At 44.9% G+C, this 21,242-nt stretch overlaps 1 protein-coding gene across 3 annotated transcripts in view; it reads right to left on the bottom strand.

The window, feature by feature from the left end:
- Positions 1-16,161, bottom strand: part of ADCK1 (aarF domain containing kinase 1) — a 116,175-nt gene extending 100,014 nt beyond the window's left edge. For all 3 annotated transcript variants that reach the window (XM_032405699.1, XM_032405701.1, XM_032405700.1), the window contains exons 1-3: positions 16,092-16,161; positions 6,446-6,591; positions 3,819-3,902 (exon numbers count right to left, since the gene is read on the bottom strand). In XM_032405699.1, the coding sequence (XP_032261590.1) occupies positions 3,819-3,902; positions 6,446-6,580 (219 nt within the window). In that variant the 5' untranslated portion in view covers positions 6,581-6,591; positions 16,092-16,161. The remainder of the gene's footprint in view (positions 1-3,818; positions 3,903-6,445; positions 6,592-16,091) is intronic.
- Positions 16,162-21,242: the final 5,081 nt, after the last annotated feature.

The following is a 21,242-nucleotide window of genomic DNA, read 5'->3' as shown; positions in this document are numbered from 1 at the left end:
CAGGAGCCCGAAGGGCCAAAATGGCTACAATACTACTCAGCACCATGCAAACCTCTCCTCACCCTGTTTAGGCCTTGGGATTTCTCGATTTCCTTTCTTTCCTTGAATTACCAGACCTTCTATGAGGTATCAAAACCTTAACTACACTTCAAGATCCAGCATGCTTCTCTAAGAGTCCCCAGTGTATCAGGATTCATTTGATTGCAAGTAACAGAAAACTGATCTCAAATCATCTGGAGCAAAAGGAGAATTTCCCGGCACATATAACTGGAAAGTCCAGTGGTAACCTGGCTTCAGGCCCAGCAAGATCTAGGGACTCAAATGACACTTCTCTCTACAAAACTGACTCTGTTCACAGACAGGCTTCCCCTCATGGTGGCAAGAGGGCTGCCAATAGCTCTAAGTCAAAACCCTACACTCGCAGCTAATGCAGCAGAAAAAGCAGTGCTCTATGGGGGACACCCCCCAAAAGTCCTGGACCTGATGCTCACTGCCCAACACTGGCTCGGGTGCCCATCTCTGAATCAATCTCTAGGGCCACAGGAATGGACTCCACAGATAGCCTAAGTCATGTGCCCACTCTTGGAGCTGAGGGTGGGGTGAGCCTCACTCAAACCTCACGGTGAGTACATGAGATATGGGTGGTTCCCCAAAGGAAGTTTTAGATGTTACTCCCCAAAATGTGAATGGCTCTTGAGCTGAAAAATGAACATATGTCCACAATACCAGAACCCCTCAGTCAGAATCAACTCAGCCCTGCCTCCTGGACGTCTGTACCAGCCATGACTTCTTTCTGCCTTGTGCACAGGCTGGTCCACACCTGTCGCCTCCGGTTATAAGCATCCTGGACACGAGGAGTCTGGTTCTTCAGAGCACTGGGGCCTCACCCCACCCCCTCAGCTGCCCAGCAAAGTGCCACTGAGCCCCTAGAAAACACTCCTTCGCTTTGGTTCCCGCCTCCTCCTGGTGTGGATGGAGCTGAGTCACTGAGATACCAGCTGGCCGAGCACCAACCTTGAAAGTACTTCTCTAAGTCACTGTCTCTTGCTCTAGCATACTCCGGGACCTGGGGACACTGGCTTGACAGGTGAGATAATTATGTTTTACCCTTCACTCATTCCTTTATCAGTCACGAAGACGAGAACAGATAAGTGTTCCAACGGAAGAACATACTCCTGCCGTATTTACTCCTGCTCTTCAGTGCCAGCCAGCTCCCCTTCCCAGGCACAACTCCCAGGGACCAGCCTCCACGCCTGTTACCTATGCCAGCTACCGCGTGCTACCCTCCTGTCAAATATCAGGCTGCACTTTCCTTCCTGCATCCCCCAAAACCGTCAGCTTCCCCGGGGGCTGTGGCCCCACTGCCTTTCAGATGACTTACCCGTGAGGGCCACTGTGGGCACGTCACCCATCCCCTGTGTGCTCTGCAGGGAGCTTGCCCCCTGTGGCCCGGCCTGGACCTCTGTGCGGAATGTCGCTCTGGTCGGCTCTAAGGCCCACAGCCCTGGTTAGATGGAGAACGAGGGGCGGGGAACAGCAGGGGGTGGGCACCAAGTCTCAGAGCCCGAGGCTTTGAGATCTTCTGACACAAACTAACATTTCATTCATTCATTTGCTCAACAAACCTTTATTCAGGACCGACTGTGTCCTGGGTACTGGGGTAGGTGCTGCACACATGGAGACAAGGGTCTGTCCTCAGGGAGCACCCTTCCTGGTAGCCATCTGACTGGTTTTGTTTTTAAAGATTTTATTTATTTATTTGACAGAGAGAGAGTACAAGCAGGGGGAGTAGCAGGCAGAGGGAGAGGGAGAATCAGGCCTCCCACTAAGTGGGGAGCCTGACACGGGACTCCATCCCAAGACCCTGGGATCATGACCTGAGCTGAAGGCAGACACTTAACCGACTGAGCCACCCAGGCGCCCCAACATCTGACTGACTTTTGATACCTGCTTCACATTTACACTTCACAACACACTGTCTCAGATATTATCTATATAATCCTCAATATGTGGCAAAGCCAACTGTGGTCTACAGACAGGAAAATGGTAGCTCCAAAGGCTAAATGACCATCCCAAAGACAGAGCACAAATTCAGGTCTTCCACATACAAACCCTGCGCCCTTTCCAGGTCCCCTCCCAAGGAAGGAGCTAGCAGGGTGTAGCCTGAAACAGACATTAAGTCAATTCAGTCCTAGGCATCATCACTAGAGGTAGAAAATACAAAAAAGATGACCCAATCCCTGATCTAAAAGAATCTATAGGCTAAAGTGAGAGAAAGACATGTAACCAGTTATCATCTGTAAGGAATAAAGAAGACAGAGTGATTAAATTCAAATAGGAAGATATCTCTGGAAGGATACATAGAACATGATGATCACTTCCAGGCAGAAAAACTGGGTACCTGAGGAACAGGGAGAGGAGGATCATTTTGGATGTTCAAATGTTACATATTCTGAATTGCATGCCATGTGAATCTATTTCCCATTAAATGATGCTTTAAGGATGCAATCGGCCTAGTTCTACAGGGTAAATGATCTGCTTTCTTCAACAAGCAAATAGCTCAAAAAAAGGATGGAAGGGAAATATTATAGATTTGAGAAGATTTTGGTTGATGTTTCCTAATGCAATATATGCACCTCGTTTGAATCCAGACTGTAATGCACCAACTTTAAAAAAACATTTTTGGGACCAGGGATATTTGAGTATAAACTAGCCATTAGAAGTTATTAAGGAAATACTGTTAATTTTGTTAGTTATGATTACGGTATTGAAGTTTTTTTAAGGTACTTATCTATTAGAGATACAGACTGAAGTATTTACAGATGAAATAATACAATGCCTGAGATTTGCTTTTAAATATTTGAGCAAAAATAAATAAATGAATTAAAAGTGAATGAATGAATGAATGAATAAAGGGGTAAGTAGATGATACAAGACTGACAAAATGTTGATAATGTCTGTCGAACTGTCATCCAGTTCCATAAGGGTTCATTATACCATTCTCTCTTATAATGGTTGAAATTTCTATAATGAGAAGTTTAAATAAAAATTTTAAAATTAATTACCCCATCCATCAAGAATGAGTGAGAAGGAAAGCATCACGGAGGAGAGGTATTTGAGCTGAGGCCAGAAGGATGACTAGAAATTTTCTAAGGGGCCAAGGGCATTCCAGGCTGAGCAAAGACATACAGATCTATCACAAACCTCTCTCTGGAGGAAACAAAAGTATCTACACTTGACCCCAAACTCAACTTACATCCAAAAAAAAAAAAAAAACCACCCTCTTGCTTGATGCCCCAACTCATCTAGTTGTAGCATCAAAATCAACTGACCTATCGCAAGTAAGGAAAGAGGGTGTGAGGTGGAAGCTCCACTCAGCGGCCTAGCAAGGAGCCCCAGTATAGCCTTGAGAGGACAGAAAAGCAATTAACCTCTTTCAATTGGGTTTTGCCTGACAAAGCACTTCGGAAGCCAACTGAGTTATCTCAGGAACAGAGCCTTCATCCCTCCTGAGTCATCCCAGACACCTTGTGCTCCCCCAGAAACACACACCAGCCTCCCCGACAGTGCCTTGTAGATTAACAACCTCAGTACCATGGGATCCAGCTTGACGTTGGCCCGGCAGCCTAGCCCACCAGCACAAAAACACCTCCAATGAGGAGAAGGCCCTCCCCTCCTTGCCCCCAAGCCCCCAGCCTCAATCCCCACACAGCCCCCTGCCCACCTCCAGCTGCATGCAGGAAGCTTGCTGGCTTTGCAGCTACTTCAGGACTTACCTAGTCCTGGCCTGGCTCAGATGGGCCCCCTGGGCTCCTTACCTTGGATCGAAGCTGCAAGTACTCCTCTGAACCATAGGGGACACTCCTCAGGGACGTGAGATAGTCATAACTGATGACAGCTGTCTGTGAACCAAGGAAAAGAAAGGCTCAGCACCTGGGCATCAAATACTGCTCCTCGGCCCCCGCCCTGCAGCTGCAGGCCCCTGACACAGGCCGTATGTCTAGAGAAGTAGACAACACCTCCCCTAAGATGCTCTGTCCCCCAGATCTTAGCCTGGCTAACTTCTTCCTGTCAATCAGGGCTCTGCACAAATGCCACCTTTGCAGAGAGCCCCAATCTAAGGTTGCCCCACCCACCAGCAACTCTCAATTAGTTATCATAACAACATTATCGTACCCAAAATTCCCTTGCTCATTTGTTTCCTTGTATGTGGACTAGCTTCTCTTTGCTAGAATTTCAGCTCTGTAAACACAGAGGCCTGTCCTTCCTGTTCATCACTGTACCTGCAGCACCTTTTTACTATGCCAGGCACATAGGTAAATGCTCAGTAAAGACTAGTTGAATGAATGCTGTTGGATAAACTTATTATCATAAATAAACATCATTTTATATTTATGTTGCTCGGATAGCCTGAGTTTTGATTCTGGGTCCCTTGCCCAAAAGTCCAGGAGAAGTCCCCATATCCTTGGTGAATCAGAAAATTACAGGCTTCCAGATATCTCAGACATGGAGGAAGCTGGAGGATTACCCAGGCCAAACCTTCCTTTTTAGAACTGAGCCACTGAAGCCGCTAGAAGCTAAGGGGCTTCCAAGGCTGATACCCAGAGAAGTCTATTCCTTTGCCTACACCCCCAAAGCTTTACTCCATTCGACATAAATGTGTTAAACGCCAACCACAAACAAGAGCTGGTCACTGAATAATGCACAAGGCCGATTAAGACCAGAGCCCTGGCCTTTAAAGAAGGCACAGCCTAGTGACTGGTTTATAAAGCACTGGTAAATACCTTCCTCCCTCATCTCCAGCTACAGATGGCCCTTGAACAACACGGATTTGAACTGTGCAGGTCCACTTAACATGGGTTTGGTTTTCTTTTTGTATTTTGTTTTTGGTTTGTTTGTTTGTTTTGTTTTGTTTAGGTAAACTGCAGTACAGTACTGTAAATGTATTTTCTCTTCCTTATCATTTTCTTTTTTTATTTTTTTTTTATTTATTTGACAGAGAGAAAGAGCACAAGCAGGCAGAGTACCAGGGAGAAGGAGAGGGAGAAACAGGCTCCCCGATGTGGGGCTCAATCCCAGGACCCTGGGATCATGACCTGAGCTGAAGGCAGATGCTTAACAAACTGAGCCACCCAGGCGCCCCCCTTATGATTTTCTTAAAAACATTTTCTTTTCTCTGGCTTACTTTATTGTAAGAATACAGTATATGAGACATATGACATACAAACAATGTATTAATCAACTGTTCATGTTATCTGTAAGGCTTCTGGTCAACAGTAGGCTATTAGTCGTGAAGGTTTTGGGGAGTCCAAAGTTGACTGCACGGATGTTGGCACCCTAACCCCCTTATAGTTCAAGAGTCAACTGTATTCAAATCCCTAAGGTTCCATCAAAGCCTGCTTCCCCAAGGCCACTCATCCTGACTCCTAGCCTACAGGTCTCACTCCTGTATCTGAGGTCCCCTAGCAGTGGTCACCTGAGTCACACATCTTGACCCAATCTGTGGCTTTAGATTGATTGTTTTTTGACCCATTCATGTGAGCACTCCTCAATCATAAGCTCCTTCAAAGCTGGGTCGAGGTGGGACAGTTCATTTCTACCTCTCAAGGCATGTAAGCCACTGCTGGGCCCCTAAAAGGTCCTGGGTAAACACTCGGCAATCATTTTATATCCCATGGCCTATTTATCTATTTGTCCATCTAGGTTCTATGACTAGCTCGGGAGAAGACTTCACAACACTGAGTATTAAGGAAACAATCAGACAACAACCCAAACAGACTGTGCATCAGAGTCTATCCACACCAAGGGAAAGAAAGGACAAGCTCATCCTGCAGCAGACAAAGGAGGAAAGAGAGCATTGAGGCACATGGCAATCTACCCACCAATCAGGCAGTTATATGTGCATGTCTGGGAGCGTTGCTCTCAGCAGCATGAAGAGGACACGATCACACAGGAAGGATGCTCCCAGGCCATGGGAGAAAACCTCTAATGGTGAAATATTTAACTCAGATCCTCTGTTAGTTTGGTGGTTGCAGGGGATCTTCAAAAATCCTCCAAGGCCCTGCTGCTCTGAGTACGAGCCCTGCCTCAGGAACCATGCACACTAGCTCACAGGAGAGAAACCAGGTTTCCTGATAGAATTTCATCAAAGCTGCAGAGTCCTTCCATAGGCATTGGCTGAGGAGTACCAGCCCAGGTCTGTCGCTAAAATACGATACAGAATCTAAAATGTAAAGGCTTCACAACAGAGACCGTGTGCAAGCCCGTCCTGCTGGAGTTCAGTAGGACCGAGGTGGGCCATACGGAAATAGAGATACAGGAGGGCGCCCGGCAAAGCTTTGCACACGTAAGGGTGTTACACATGTATCTCCACGTCTGCTACATGTATGAACGCCTGCAGGTAATACTGCAGTCCATCTGCCACCTGGCGATGAGGAAAACCTACCGTGGCAACGGCTCTGCCCACCCTGACAGCGCCGAAGTCACTGGGATCCAAGTACTTGTTACTGTAGAGGTAGAAGCCCGAGGCAGCCAGAGCCGCGCTGGTCCACGAAGCAAGCTTGAGAGCCCTTCTGGCCATGTTCCCAGACCCTGCAGAAGGAAAGGAGACAACAAGGAATAGTTGAGTTCCGTAGTTAGTCGGACCAGGACCCAAATTCAGGCTCTGCCACTTAAATAGATTATGTGACCTCGGGTCATTTTCTTACTGCAAAAGTTGTTGGGATAAAATGAGATCGTGGATATAAAATGCTTAGCGGAGTACCTGGCACAAGCCAACTCTCAGAGTCATTAGAGTCATTATTCCTTGCACGGTGCCAGGTACCGTTCGAGGCACTGGGGGGAGAGGGGACAAAGCAAAGTCCTTGCCCACGCGGTGCGTACGCTCTAGATGGGACGACAGATCCGCATCACACAGACATATTAGAATAGCAGCTGGTATTAAGTGCAGAGAAGAAAATCAAAGAGGGTAAGAGGAAGGATGATACACATGAACAAAGATGCTCTTTTAGATAGGGAAAGTGGCAGAGCATGCTAATCCTCGTTACTTGTAACTATTACTTTACCACCATGCACACATAGGTGTCATTAAGCCCTCCGGGCCCAGGTCAGAAGTGCTCAGGCCAAAAACGGCAGCTGGTCAGAATCATCCAGATAAGCTCTCCACGTCTGGCTGATTTCCAGAATATTTATTTCAGTTAGAGTAAACTGCCCCTTGTCTAGATCATTGGCTCCCTGAGGGCCCACACCATGACTGTTACTACGCTGTCCACCCACAGTCCGGCAGGGTACTTTGCGATTAGGGATTCTATGGCCCCCTGCTAATCTGTTTAACCAGATCCACTCCCAGTCAGTGGGATCAAGTGGGCTCAAGGCTCCTGATGCCTTTCCCCACCCTACTTATAGTAGCTCAATCCACCAGGTGGACTGTTGGAGCTTTTGGGGGCCACTGTACCCAATAGGCTGTTTCCCCTTCAGTTTCTGGGAACTCCGTATCAGACTAAAATCCTTGACCACAGCTGCAGGAAGCAGGGGAAAAGTCCCATCCAGGAGAAGTGAATCACGTGCAAACCCTGTAGAGACGCAGCAGGAAGATTCAGGTCATCCCTGTTTGCTTCTGCTCTGGACTCAGTCTGTGACCATCCCTTCCCTGCTCTGTGCCTCTGTTTCCCCTTTGTAGGAAACTACTGCTACACAGCCTTGTCTTCTTTTTCTTTAAAATCTATCTGGACTCGTGCCTCACAGTATAGCCACAGATTTTTTTTAAGTATTCACAGGTACATCTTTTTTCCATTCTTCTACTTTGAGCTTAAATTTTATACTATTTCTCTAAACAACATATACTTGATTTTTTTGTTTGCATTTAATATAACTTATGCATTTAGATTTGATTTTATTATCTTCTTCCATTTCAAAAATGCAGATTTCTTATACCACATTAACAAAATGAAGGATAAAAATCACATAATCATCTCAAAAAATGTAGAAAAAGCATTTGACAAAATTCCATCCCCATTTATGATTGAAAACTCTCAACAAAGTAGGTACAGGGGAACATACCTCAACATAATAAAGACCATATATGACAAGCCCACAGCTAACAGCATACTCACTGGTGAAAGGTTTCCTCTAACATCAGGAATAGGACAAGGATGTCTACTCTCACCTCTTTTATTCAACATAGTACTGGAAGCCCTAGCCAGAGCAATAGGCAAGAAAAAGAAATAAAAGCCATCCAAATTGGGAAGGAAAAAGTAAAACTATCACTATTTGCAGATGACATTTATATACAGAAAACCCTGAACAATCCACCAAAAAACTGTTAGAATAAACAAATTCAGTAAAGTTGCAGGATACAAAATCAGCGTACAAAAATTTGTTATGTTTCTATACATTAATAATGAATAATCAGAAGGAGAAATTAAGAAAACAATCCCATTTATAATTGCATCGAAAATAAAATACCTAAGAATAAATTTAACCAAGGAGGTGAAAGACCTGTACACTGAAAATTATGAGACATTAATGAAAAAATTAAAGACACTAATAAGCAGAAAGATATTCTGTGTTCACAGATTGGAAGAATATTGTTAAAATTTCCATATTACCCAAAGCAGTCTACAGATTCAATGGAATCCCTATCAAAATTCCAATGGCATTTTTCACAGAAATAGAACAAACTATCCTAAAATTTGTATGTAACCACAAAAGACCCAGAATAGTCAAAGCAACCTTGAGGAAGAAGAACAAAGCTGCAAGTATCATGGTCTCTGATTATACTACTATATTACAAAACTGTAGTAATCAAAACAGTATGGCAGTGGCATAAAAATGGACACATACATCAATGAAACCCAACAGAGAGTCCAGAAATAAACCCATGCACATATGGGCAATTAATTTACAACAAAGAGGCCAAGAATATACAATGGGGAAAGGACAGTCTTTTCAATAAATGGTGTTGGGAAAACCAGATGACTACATGCAAGAGAATGAAACTAGACCCTTATCTCATATCATACACAAAAACTAACTCAAAATGGGTTAAAGACTTGAACATAAGATTTGAAAACATAAAACTCCTAGAAGAAAACATAGGCAGTAAGCTCCTTGACATAGGTCTCGGCAATGACTTTTTGAATATGACACCAACAGTGAAAGCAACAAAAGCAAAAATAAACAAATGGGACTACGTTAAACTAAAAAGTTCCCACAAAGCAAAGGAAACCATCAACAAAATGAAAAGGCAAACTACTAGATGGGAAAAAATATTTCTAAATCATACATCTGATAAGGGGTTAGTATCCAAAATATATAAAGAACTCATACAACTCAATAGTTTTAAAATATATATTAAAATATGGGCAGAAGATCTGAATAAACATTTTCCAGGAAAGACATATAAATGGGCAACAGGAACACCAAAAGATGCTCAACATCAGTAATCATCAGGGAAATGCAAATTTAAACTACAATGAGATATCACTTCACACCTGCTAGAATGTCAAAAAGAGAAGAAATAACCAGTGTTGGCAAGGATATGAAAAAAAGGGAAGCCTTGTGAACTGCTGACAGGAATGTAAATTGGTGCAGCCACTCAGGAAAACAGTATGGAGGGTCCTCAAAAACTTAAAAATAGGACTACCATATGATCCAACAATTCCACTTCTGGGTATTTATCCAAAGAAAACAAAAACACTAACTCAAAAAGATATATGCATTCACATGTTCACTGCAACATTATTTACAATAACCAAGATATGGAAACAACCTAAATGTCCATCAATGGATGAATGGATAAAGAAAATGTGATACATAGGTGAATATAATGGAATACAATTCAGCCATAAAAAAGAGTGAAATCTTGCCATTTGTGACACCATGGATTGGACCTGGAGGGTATTATGCTGAATGAAGTAAGTCAGAGAGAGAAAGACAAATACCATATGATCACACTTGTATGTGGAACCTAAAAAACAAACAAAAACAAAAAACAAACTCACAGATACAAAGAACAGATTGGTGGGGGTGGGCAAAATGGGTGAAGGGGACCAACAGGTACAAACTTCTAGTTATAAAATAAATAAGTCATGGAGAAGTAATGTATGGCATGGATTATAATTAATAATATTTTATTAAATATTTGAAAGTTACTAAAAGTAAATCCTAAAAGTTCTCATCACAAGAAAAAAAATTTGTAACTATGTGTAGTGAGGGAGATTAGACTTACTGTAGTTATCATTTAGCAATGTATACAGATATTGAGCCACTACAGTGTATTCCTGAAACTAATATATGTCAATATACCTCCATTTAATTTTTTTTTTTAAAAACACACAAAAATGTAGATTCTGAGGTCTACCTGTTGGCCCACTGAATTACCAAGTTGGGGGGTGGGACTCAGGAACCTGCATTCTAATAACATAATGGGTGATTTTTATGCAAGCTAACGTTTGAGAACCATTCTTCTAAATATTTTCTTTTTACTAAAGAGGCTGCATGTGTTCAAATCCATCAGTGAAACCATGCCCAAAAAACAAGCCTTCCAGTTTTATCATACCTACTCCCAACCCCAGGTATCTGTGATTACCCTTCAAGAGTGACTGCAAACAATTATTTTTAAAGAAATACTGTAAGAAACTCATTTGTTCCCCTAAACACAAATGCTCTGGCCCAGCTCCTGGGTTTAGTTCCTAACTCTGCAAGAAAGGGGTTTGTAAATAAAAAGAAATTAAAATCTTGCTTTGTAGAATGGACTTTATATTCTTTTTTTTTAATATTCTCTTTATTTATGAAAACCTCCCTATCCCCACATCATTCTGCCAGCTTTTTATTTTTTTTTTTTTCTGCCAACATTTTAATAAGCCAAGGGTTCCTTCCAGACAAAAGACATGGTGGTTGAGAACATACACTCCAGCAGGCCTGGGTTTGAGCCCCTCTACTCACTTACCAACTGGGTAAGCAGGCAAATTACTAACTCTCTCTGACTCTTGTGACCTTGTCTATAAAATGGGGATGATGACAGCAGTGTCTACTAGATGGGGTGGTGAGGGACGAGGAAATCATGCAAAATGTATGGCTAGGTGCCACCTACACAGTAAGAACACAGTAGCAACTGCTATTACCACCACCACTCATCTCTTATTATTATAATTATTATTATGACTGCTATTAATTATTTCCTCTCCCAATGCCATGCTTTGGTAAAGGACCTTATTTACTCCCTTGCCTGTCAACTTCTGGAGGACTTCTGCAGGCCTCACTTCTAACATCCTGGCAGGCCCCCACCTAACCCTATCTTTTCACTTTGCTCTCCATACCCTCAGCCATAGTGTTTTCTGTCAAAAAGGGCAGCATGCTCAGTTCACCTTCCACCTTGTCCCACCAAGACAGAGGGTTCCCAACTGGACCTGGAAGCAGGCCTTACATTGGGCTGCGTGCCCTCAGCTCCTTATACATCTTCCTTCTTCAAGATCATCAGTGCAGGGGCGCCTGGGTGGCTCAGTCGTTAAGCGTCTGCCTTCGGCTCAGGTCATGATCCCAGGGTTCTGGGATCGAGCCCCACATCGGGCTCCCTGCTCGGCAGGAAGCCTGCTTCTCCCTCTCCCACTCCCCCCGCTTGTGTTCCCTCTCTCGTTGTGTCTCTCTGTCAAATAAATAAATAAAATCTTAAAAAAAAAAAAAAAATCATCGGTGCAAGAAAGTCCATGAGAGGTAACCCCGGGACCCTCCCTGTGGGGCCTTCAGAGAAGCCCACATTAACAAGGTCATATGGAGCCCCTGGTGGCCAGGAACTCAGCCTCCGGAGCCAGGAAGAATCCTGCTCTACTGCTCACCAGCTGTGACCTTGAGCAAGTCACAACCTCTTGGAGCCTCCCGTGTAATCACCTACAAAAGGGAGCTCTTGACAGGACCTCAGTCCCAGGGTCACTGTATTAAATGAGATGCTGCTTTAACATAACGCCTAACATATTCAGCAAATAAGACCTCTTTTCCTTACTGTTATTTTAAACTTCATTTCTTCTTCCCAGAAACGCTGACGAGCTGATATAGAAGAACTCTTAGCGCCTGGGAGACCAGGATTTGGCAAAACCTTGTACAATTAATAAAGCAGGGGAGGAAGGCCATCCTGTCTTGCCTGAACTGCCCAGCCGTTCCCCATTCCAAACCCATTTCCCCACATCCCATCCGACTTTGACTCTCCACCCAGGTCATTATCACCCCAACCTTCACGTGCACACATATTATCCCACATCCCCTCCACTGACGAAAAGGTCCAAATTCTCTAGCAAGGCATTCAAGACCCACCCTACTCTCATCCCAACCCAAACTTGCCAGCTTCATCTCCCAAATACCTCTCCACACTCAACCCCCCCACCCCATCCCTCTCTGAAGCCTTTTGTGAGCCAACCACTTAGAATGAGTTGCTCCTTCCTATCTGGTCTTATTATGCACTGCTTTTTTCTCTAAGGATCTGGTCCTGTATCTGCCTCTTCTACTACATGCAAAGGGCAGAATTTGTTAACATATTACATAACTAATTAATAAGTCTGCTAACAAATACATGATTGAATGAGTAAAAGAGTGAATTTTTCCCCCCATCTATTCTCAACATGGAAACTTCAGGCCAATTATGTATTTCCCTGCTCTCAACTCTCTAATGGCTCCCACCTCCCTCAGATGAAGACCCAAGGCATTGGCCTACATAGGGCAGGCCTAGACAATATATAAAGTGATGGGTGTGGCCAGAAGTGGCCCAGTGGCTATAGTTTGCCAAACCCGCCTTAGCATAGTAGGAGCTCCAAAAGCGTTTACTGAATGAATCAAGGGAGAAACTGCACCCCATGAGGCCTGCGCTGAGTCAGTACCAACACAGGTCCCCAGGTGAGAATCACCCCAGGGCTGTCAGTTGGATGCCATCCTCCCCCAGGCACCCCCAGCACCACCTCCCAGCTCTTGCCTCTTTTAAATCCCATCTTCCTCGTGCACCGTCCTCCAGGCCTGTCCCTGTGGGCAAGGAGGCCTAGTCTTGAGATCACCCACCCTGGGAGGGGAAGCCTCAGCCAAGCGGACACAATTCCCAAGACCCGGTTTTCATGCAAATGTCCTCAGTAATAAAAAAGGTGGAAATTGAAAAACATAAAATAGATGATATAGGAGCCAAAGTATGTCTAAATAGATTGGAGCTGGGGTTTTCCATAAGGTGTCAGTGAGTCTTTAACATGCAAATGAGTCACTTCCCTCGGGGTATTTTAAAAGACCCTGTCAGCCGTGAAATATGTCTGTCGATGAAAAACACCTTTCATTATTAAACCCTTTGCTAATGAATCACCTGCCCTGTTCTGTTTACTTGTCTGACTTTCACCTGAGTTACCTCTCACAGAAGCACACACACTTTTGGGGAGGGGAAGGGAGCTTGAGGACACCAAGACCCTAAAACCTAAACGTCGGATAACAATATTAGCAACAACTAACCTTTACAAAGCCCTTTGCACTCATTATCTCCTTAGAATCTCCACACAACCCAGGAAGATGAGACAGATATTATTATCATCCGCAGGCATAAATAAGAAAAGGAAGGAGCAGAGGGGGTGAGAGATTCTTCCCAGGTGACTCAGCTAGTAAATGGCAGCATTAGAGCTTGAGCCTGTCTATGGCACATGACCTCCTTCACGGACTTGCAGAGCGGACTTGTTCACCAATGTTCTTACCACTGTTCACGGGTAACCGTGTCAGTCACTGTGCACAGCGACTTTGATTTCTGACCCTCTATCAGGCCCAAACAATGGCAGCATGTAGAAGACACTGCCTGGAGCCCTGGAAATCAACATGGCAGAGTATCAACCAAAGCACCTCACCAGAAACAACCCATTCTAGTCTAGGAAACATTTAGGAGGGCTGTGTTATTGTCAGATCTATGAGAAGAATGGAATCCATCTTGCTGGACCATAAGGGAACACCCCAGCGGGTGATGAAACAAGGCGAAATGCAAGTGCGGAAAGTCCTACAAATGGGTAGTTGATGGTCAGATGAAATGTCCATCCCCTGGACACAACTAAATGGGGAACCAAGCACTTACTGTTTGTGGTGGGCCAATAAGTGGCTACGCCTATCAGTTACCACTCATCCGCAGCCCCCTCCCCATGCCACATCCCAGGACAAGATGCATGGAATCACCTTTCCCTGCTTGGTGCACAGGTGAGAATGGCCAGAGGAAAGGCAATTTGGGCTCTAATTCCATCAATCCCATAAGTGTCCACAGCCTCCTCCCATTTCCTAAATAGGCTATTAGAGAAATTGAGCATTATTTCTTCTGGTCTGCTCCGCTCCTAAGACTGGAAAAGACCCAATAAGAGTGATCAGGTTTTCAGGGAAACCTGAAAATGTTTCGTGATGTGGTTAAAAAGCAAACAAGGTAGTTGATACCACCGTGTCTCAAGTCTGGAAAGATGCAGAGTCAATGCCCAGGGACCATATAGTTGGCCTGATCAGGTTTCTAACCTGCCCTACCACCAATGATGCTGTCCAAATGTAATCAAACTCCCTTTCCTAGGGTTCGATGCCCAGGAGGCGGCTGAATCGATATTGATTAAATAAAGGAATCCCTGGCTGATGCCAAGGTCCCAGAGCAGACAGAGAAAATAAATCTCACCCAGGCAAGGAATAGAAATTCTCCATTCACTTCATCCTGGGAAAGTGGGGACTCAGGGCAAACAGTGGAAAACCAAACACAAAGAGCACGTGGCAGGTAAGAGGTGGGTCACTGGAATCCCTGACACAAAAATCTAAACCCAGGAAATTTAGTGAGTGAGTTGGGGGCCAGGGGATTGAGCAGGGAGTGGGGGAATGGATGCCAGAACCAAGCACTATTCTTATCTGTCTGACAAGAAAATGCATATATCAGGAAGGAATAAAATGCAAGCTCTCCCAGCAGAGGTCAAATCTTACATCTGTGAGGGCTGTTGAGAAATAGCCAAGCCAATAATGACACAATAGAGTATGATGTAACCCAGGAAAAATGACACAAGCATAGACTTCGAGAAAACCTGTATATACAATAATGTAGGGGCAAATTAACAGTGTACACAGTAATATGCACATGTTTACCATCACTACAAAAAGTTAAACTGGCAAACAAGAACACAAAGGCCCATAACCCGGTGTGAAAAAAGAGCTGGTGCTTTAAGTTCACAGGACTTTTTTCCTATAAAGCAACAGTACTCAAAATATGTTCCGGACAGCATTTCTCTCTCTCCCAGGAGCATGTTAGAAATGCAAATTCTTGCTCCCCACCCCAGAGCTGGTGAATCAAACTTTGGGGATGGGGTCCAGCATTCCGTATGCTAACAAGCCCTCCACGTGATTCTAATGCAGTTTGAGAAGCTGTGCAATAAGAAAACGCTTAAAGAAAAAGGCACAGATAAGTCTAATTCACTTTCAACTCGGCAAATATCTCTTGAGCACACACTAAGTGCCAATTATCATGGACGGGATCAATAAATACTTGTTGAATTGCTTGACTTCCTACCTAGTAGGAAGTAAACGCCACTTAACCTGGGGACAGAGCTGTGCTGTCTCCCATAGGTTGCTCTCCATACACAGCTGTCATCTGCACGTTTTTAGGGAGAACTGGAAGTGCAGGGCCCGGCAAGGTGCGGGAGATCCGGAGCGCTCTTGCGGCACGCCGCGAGTCCAGGCGGAGCGTAGGGGTTTCGTCTGCGCCCCCTGCTCTCGTCCAGACCACGCCCAGCCCCCCGCCGCCCGCGCCTCGGAGCCCGTAGACCGCCTAGGGAGAAGTCGCCTGGGTGAGCCACCTGATGCCCTATGGTCCAGCTCCAGCCCTTCCTACGCGCGACACCGCGCCACCCGAGCAGCCAGTCCGCGCTTCCGCCCACTGCTGAGCCGGGCTGGAGAGTCTCCGCAGAGGGGGCGGGGCCCTGCGGGTCACGTGGCCACGCACCGGCCCCGGTGACAAGGTCACAGGCCAGGGGTTCCCTCCCCACGGCCTGAGCCGAGGCAGGCGCCCGGCGCGTCTACACCGCTTCCCCCGCGCTCTACGCGCGGTGCGGCCCCGGCGCGCCTGTCCTACTCACCCCAAGAGACGCAGGGACGTGGCGCCAGGTTCCACACCGCACGCGGGTGACGGGGTTCGCAGGGACTTTGCTTTCCGCCACCCACTGATTGCGCCTAATGAAGCGGAGGCGCCGCGCGGCCTGGCGGGACTTGTAGTCCCTGGTTCCCTAAGCCGCGGGCACTAGAGCTGCGGAACGCGCGCTCCCCCTGGACCTCTCCATCCGAGGAGTCAGAGAGGTCAAGACACCTTACCTGTCAGATTGCCTTGTTTCTTTGCCCGGCTGCGGACACAGAGTCCTCCTGAAATTTGTTTTCAATAGTCTTTCCGAAGGAGGCATGGATTCGTGTTCAGTGGAGGATGGAGTTGTCGGTTTGTGTATTTTAAATAAGGTATTAGAACAAGTAAGCAAGAAATACATTTACTGACAGTTGCTGAATGGTGAGAATGTGCTGATTAATCTTAGTTATCTCTGGCCCCCATTCGTTCATTCATTGATCTGTTTCGCATGTTTATAAGATGTACTTTAGAGACATTCATCAGACGTTCACTCATTTCACAAATATCTCTTGAGGTACTTCTTGAGGGAACAGAGTTGGGGGAAATTCATCTATCAATTCAATACAATTGCAATCAAATTTCCAACAGGATTTTTTCTGGACTATCACAAGCTAATCTAAAATTTATATGCAAAGGGCGCCTGGGTGGCTCAGTCGTTAAGCGTCTGCCTTCGGCTCAGGTCATGATCCCAGGGTCCTGGGATCAAGTCTCACATCGGGCTCCCTGCTCGGTAGGAAGCCTGCTTCTCCCTCTCCCACTCTCCCTGCTTGTGTTCCCTCTCTCGCTGTCTCTCTGTTAAAAAATAAATAAAATCTTTAAAAAATAAAATAAAATAAAATTTATATGCAAAAACAAAATGTAAAGCATTGCCAAAACACTCCTGAAGGAGAGTAACTAACGTGTTTCAAAGACTTGGCCTTTTGTATATCAATATTTATTATAATGCTGTGAGACTTAAGGCCATTTGGTATTAGTATAAGGATAGGCAGAAGGGGGGAAAGAAATCAGCTTAGAGAACCCAGAAACAGATCCAGGCATATGTGGGATCTTGATATATGACTGAGCTGGCATTATAGATCAATGGGGAAAGACCCATCATTCAGTATATGAGCTGGAGCAACTAGTTATCTGTTGGATCCCTCATTCACCCCCCAGACAAAAACTAATTCCAGGTAGATTAAAGACTTTCAAGGGAAAAAACAAAACCAGAAATTTTAAAAGAAAATAAAGGAAAACATCCTGTGATCTCAGGGTAAGGTTTATTAAATGACACAAGTACAAACTATATACAAAACTTTGATACATTTGGACTGCATTAAATTCAACAACTTCTCTTCATTGAAGGGCATTAAAAGACAAGCCACAGACTAAGACAATTGATGCACAGAGACAGCAGTGGTGTAGAATTGCCTAATACAGCCCCCCTCCCCTGTCGCTGTCTCAAGTTTATGGTGTATACGTGCTAAGATAGGAACATAAATAATTTTCAAGCAGTGTGAGAAGTGTGAGCTGGAGGTATGAACAAAGAGGTATAGGAACACAAAGAAGGGAACAGTAATTTTGCCCAGGAGATTCTGAAATGCTCCATAAACTAAGAACTGACTTGGAGGCTGGGCATTAAAGGTTGAATAGGGGCTCCCCTGGAGAAGGTTGTTCACCTCAAAAAAAAAATAAAAAAGCATAAAGATGCAGTAAAAGACAGTAAAAGACATAAAGGATATTTAAATTAAAATGGGAAGTTTAAAACCAGAGAGAAGACAGAACAAATATATTAAAAACTTAATATGGTTACTCTAATTGCACCCTAAGTTTAACTATGAAAATGTTACTAGCAAGCTAGCAGTTACCCTGCGGAATGGAAATAGGGGAAGGGGGGGTTAGAGAACTTTCAGTTTATACCCTGTGCCCTTTTATAATATTTGAATTTTTTTTACAATGAACGTGTGTATAACTTTTATAATTAAAATTTAATTATTTAAACACTTCTTAAATTTTAATTTTTAACCCTTCAAGTTCAACATGGTATGTCGAGTACACTCATTTAAATCCACTCCTTCCTAAAATCCCATGAAAAGGACAGGAAAGGAATAAAAAAAAAAAAAAAGTCATAAAACCCAAAGGGAACAAATGAAGAGACAACAGCAGATAGAAAAAAATCAAAAAATAAATGTGGGAGGCTCCAGCGCAGATAGGCAAATGAGGCGCTTATAAACAAGCCCCAGAAATTCTGACTTTAGAGTCTAGTCTAGGATCTGGAACTCCATAGTCCTTAGAAAGCTCCCTCAGTGATTTTAATGGGCAGCTTAGTGGAAAAGCTCTCTCAAGGAGGCAGTTCATGTAGTGAAAAGCTGGTGGATTGAAAGCAGTGGTTCTCAGGCAGGTTAGAATCACCTGGAGAGTTTTAACAGCCCTCCTGGGGAGTACCTGGGGGGCTCAGTGGGTTAAGTATCTGCCTTCAGTTCAGGTCATGATCTCAGTGTCCCGGGATGGAGCCCTGTGTCTGGCTCCCCGCTCAGAGAGGGAGTCTGCTTGTTCCTCTGCCCCTCTCCCCGCATGTGCACACACACACAGGTGGCTCTCTCTGTCAAATAAATGAATAAAATCTTTATTTTTTTTAAAGATTTTTATTTATTTTACAGAGAGAGACACAGCGAGAGAGGGAACACAAGCAGGGGGACTGGGAGAGGGAGAAACAGGCTTCCTGCTGAGCAGGGAGCCCAATGCGGGGCTCGATCCCAGGACCTTGGGACCATGACCTGAGCCGAAGAAGGCAGTCGCTTAAAGACTGAGCCACCCAGGTGCCCCTGAATAAAATCTTTAAAACAATAACAACAACAATCCCCTTGGGCCGCACCCTGGTGGGCAGGACCCAGGTGTGACTATTTTGTAGAGCTCCTCAGAGGGTTTCAATGCCTATGCAAGGTCATTTCTAGGGCAGGACCCAGGTGTGACTATTTTGTAGCGCTCCCCAGAGGGTTTCAATGCCTATGCAAGGTTAGACACCACTGATTTAGAGTCAAAGAGTCTTGTTTCAACTGTGTGACTTAAAGTTTTATGCAACTGATGAATCACTAAATTCTACCTCTGAGGGGCGCCTGGGTGGCTCAGTTGTTAAGCGTCTACCTTTGGCTCAGGTCATGGTCTCGGGTCCTGGGTCGAGCCCCACATCGGGCTCCCTGCACGGCAGGAAGCCTGCTTCTCCCTCTGCCACTCCCCCTGCTTGTGTTCCCTCTCTCACTGTGTCTCTCTCTGTCAAATAAATAAATAAAATCTTTTTTAAAAATAAATAAACATATTCTACCTCTGAAACCAATAATACAGTATATGTTAATAAAAAATAATTATTTATTTATTTATTTTTAAAAGCAAGTTTTCTAATTTGGCAAAGCTTGATCTTCCTTCTTGATTTACCAGTGATAAAATGGTAGTTTCCGTCTTGATAAAAGGTATTAACTATTATCTGTCCTACCTATCTCAGAGGTTCTTACGAGGATCAGGTGAGATGGGGTGTGTTTACCTGCCAAACTGGCTGTTACTAAGAGGCCCTCACACTTGCTGTTCCCCTATAATTTCAAAGTCTGCTTCATCCCAGCAATCTGTTCTCTGTTCCAATGTCACCCCTCCAGAGAGGCCATCCCTGACTACTCTTATCTAACCACCACCACCCCACCACATTCCCTGAGACACACTCTATCCCCTTACACTGCTTTATTGTTATAGCACTCATCAGTACTTGAAATTATATTATTCGTTTGTTTAGATGGCTTTTATCTGTCTCCTCCACTAGACCGTAAGCTTCACGAGAGCAGGGATTTATATCCTCAGTGCCTAGAAAGGAGACAGACGAGAGAAACAAAGAAACAACAGGATAGTTGCATAATGTAATAAATCCTGTAAAGGAAAGAAGCAGGGGTGTGTGATAAAGACTAACTAAACAGAGGCCCGAGACAGTGTTTGGATAGAGAAGTCAGGCAAGGCGTCTTTGAGGAAACTGCAACCTGATGGATGAACACGCCAGCCATGGGGAAGTTGAGGAAGTATGCCCCAAGCAGAGGGAACAGCAAGTGCAAAGACCCATGGGGTAGGAAAGAGTCTGGCATGTTTGAGGAACAGAGAGGAGCCCTGTGTAACTGAGGCAGAGAGAATGGTGTGGGAGGAGGTAGGAGAGGCATGCAGGGGCCTGGTCACACAGGGCCTCAGAGCGCTCACTGGTTTGGATTTTAGTCCAAGTGCACTTGGAAGCCATTGAAGGGTTTTGCTGAGATGGGATGTGACCAAAGAAGCTACATAGAAAAAGCACTGAGCAACCAAAGCCACAGAGGGAAGCAGCTAACTTATCTCAGAACCTGCCAAAGTCCCAGTTGAGTTTCTGAGGCAACAGGGCCGGGAGTTGGTAAGCTGAGTATCCAGAATGCTGTCCAAGAGAAGCGTTCATGCAGGATGCTGTGTGTCTTGTCCTCGAAGTGGACCATCTGGGAGGAAGCATCAGACAGCCCCCAACCAGAGGAAAAGCAAGAGAATCCAAAGTGCAAGGTTCTTGCTTAAGGTAATGAGAAAAGATTACTGCGGAGGGAGTAGTAAGGGAACTGTGTTCTTTGCAGAAGGGAAAAGCCTTAAGGCCTGTAGTAGAGGAAGCAGAAAATCTGTATTTGGTTCGCAGCAGTATTCCAAGGTGAGCAACGCCCTGCAGGAGTCACAGCCATAGAAGGAAGCATGAGCTGGAGGGCCGGAGCTTGTGTTAACACCTGCCCAGGACAGAGTGTCGACCCAGACCCAGGACCAAAAGGTCGGTGTCCAGCTATCCCCAGAGGGCAGCTGAGCATTTCCCAGAGAATCTGCAGACAAATCCATATGCCATATGCATTTGTGTGCTAGGGTCTAAGAGCAGTGACTAAGATTGAAGAGAGAGCAAGGCCTGCTGGCTCTGAACACTTCTAGGTATCAATGACCATGAGATGGAAACCTGCTTAGGCTGCCCCATGGGATAGTCAGACTGGCCTGGATTTGATGGACGTCTAAAGGGATTTTTTTTAACACCTGGGAGGAAGTAAATCAAGATGAGTAATCCGGAATTCATTTCCAACCCAGGAGCTGGAGTGACATGGAGAGCAGG

The sequence above is a fragment of the Phoca vitulina genome, unplaced genomic scaffold (assembly GCF_004348235.1).
Source record: "Phoca vitulina isolate PV1807 unplaced genomic scaffold, GSC_HSeal_1.0 scaffold7, whole genome shotgun sequence".
Lineage (NCBI taxonomy): Eukaryota > Metazoa > Chordata > Mammalia > Carnivora > Phocidae > Phoca > Phoca vitulina.
The sequence above is the reverse complement of the archived record's forward strand: the minus strand, read 5'-3'. Positions and strand labels throughout refer to the sequence as shown.